Source organism: Microtus ochrogaster, chromosome 17 (assembly GCF_000317375.1).
Source record: "Microtus ochrogaster isolate Prairie Vole_2 chromosome 17, MicOch1.0, whole genome shotgun sequence".
Taxonomy (NCBI): domain Eukaryota; kingdom Metazoa; phylum Chordata; class Mammalia; order Rodentia; family Cricetidae; genus Microtus; species Microtus ochrogaster.
Window position 1 is genome coordinate 16486788 of NC_022019.1, and position 515 is coordinate 16487302.

General features: G+C 42.9%; 1 protein-coding gene across 1 annotated transcript in view; it reads left to right on the forward strand.

The window, feature by feature from the left end:
• Positions 1–515, forward strand: part of Hr (HR, lysine demethylase and nuclear receptor corepressor) — a 20429-nt gene that overhangs the window by 12701 nt on the left and 7213 nt on the right. Inside the window, exon 10 of the mRNA XM_005355588.3 lies at positions 293–374. Within this exon, the coding sequence (XP_005355645.2) occupies positions 293–374 (82 nt within the window). The remainder of the gene's footprint in view (positions 1–292; positions 375–515) is intronic.

Below are 515 nucleotides of genomic sequence, written 5' to 3' on the forward strand. Positions count from 1 at the left end.
TTGCCATTACTATTTTGACTTTTCCCAGTTATGTGTTTTTGTATTTATTTGTGCCTGTTTTAACACACTGTTTAGACCAAACTCTACGGAGAAGTACATCACAGTTTTCTTTTCTCTACTGGCGCTACATACTGTAACATTTCTATTAGAGCAACATACTGTTACATGTAGTTGCAAACAACTTTAGGACTTGTCAGAGAGCATTGTTAATTCTTGGACATTGACTTCAGTTGTGTCTGCCAGTTTTAAAATCTCTTTTTGGGTTTGGGGTGGTGGTTGATGGGTTCAACAGAAAGAACCAACAGAGAAAACTCCCCCAGCTCCACAACCTTCCTGCAATGGAGATTCCAATAGGACCAAGGACATCAAAGAGGGTGAGTGGCTGGGTCCGCATAACCATTGGGGAGGGGAGTGCAGGAGGGTAGTCTGGGAAAGAAAAGTCTCCAGAAGAAACTTGGCAATACTTTGGCAATAAGCTCCCCTCCTCATGATCAAGAATCTCCATCTCGCCGGGT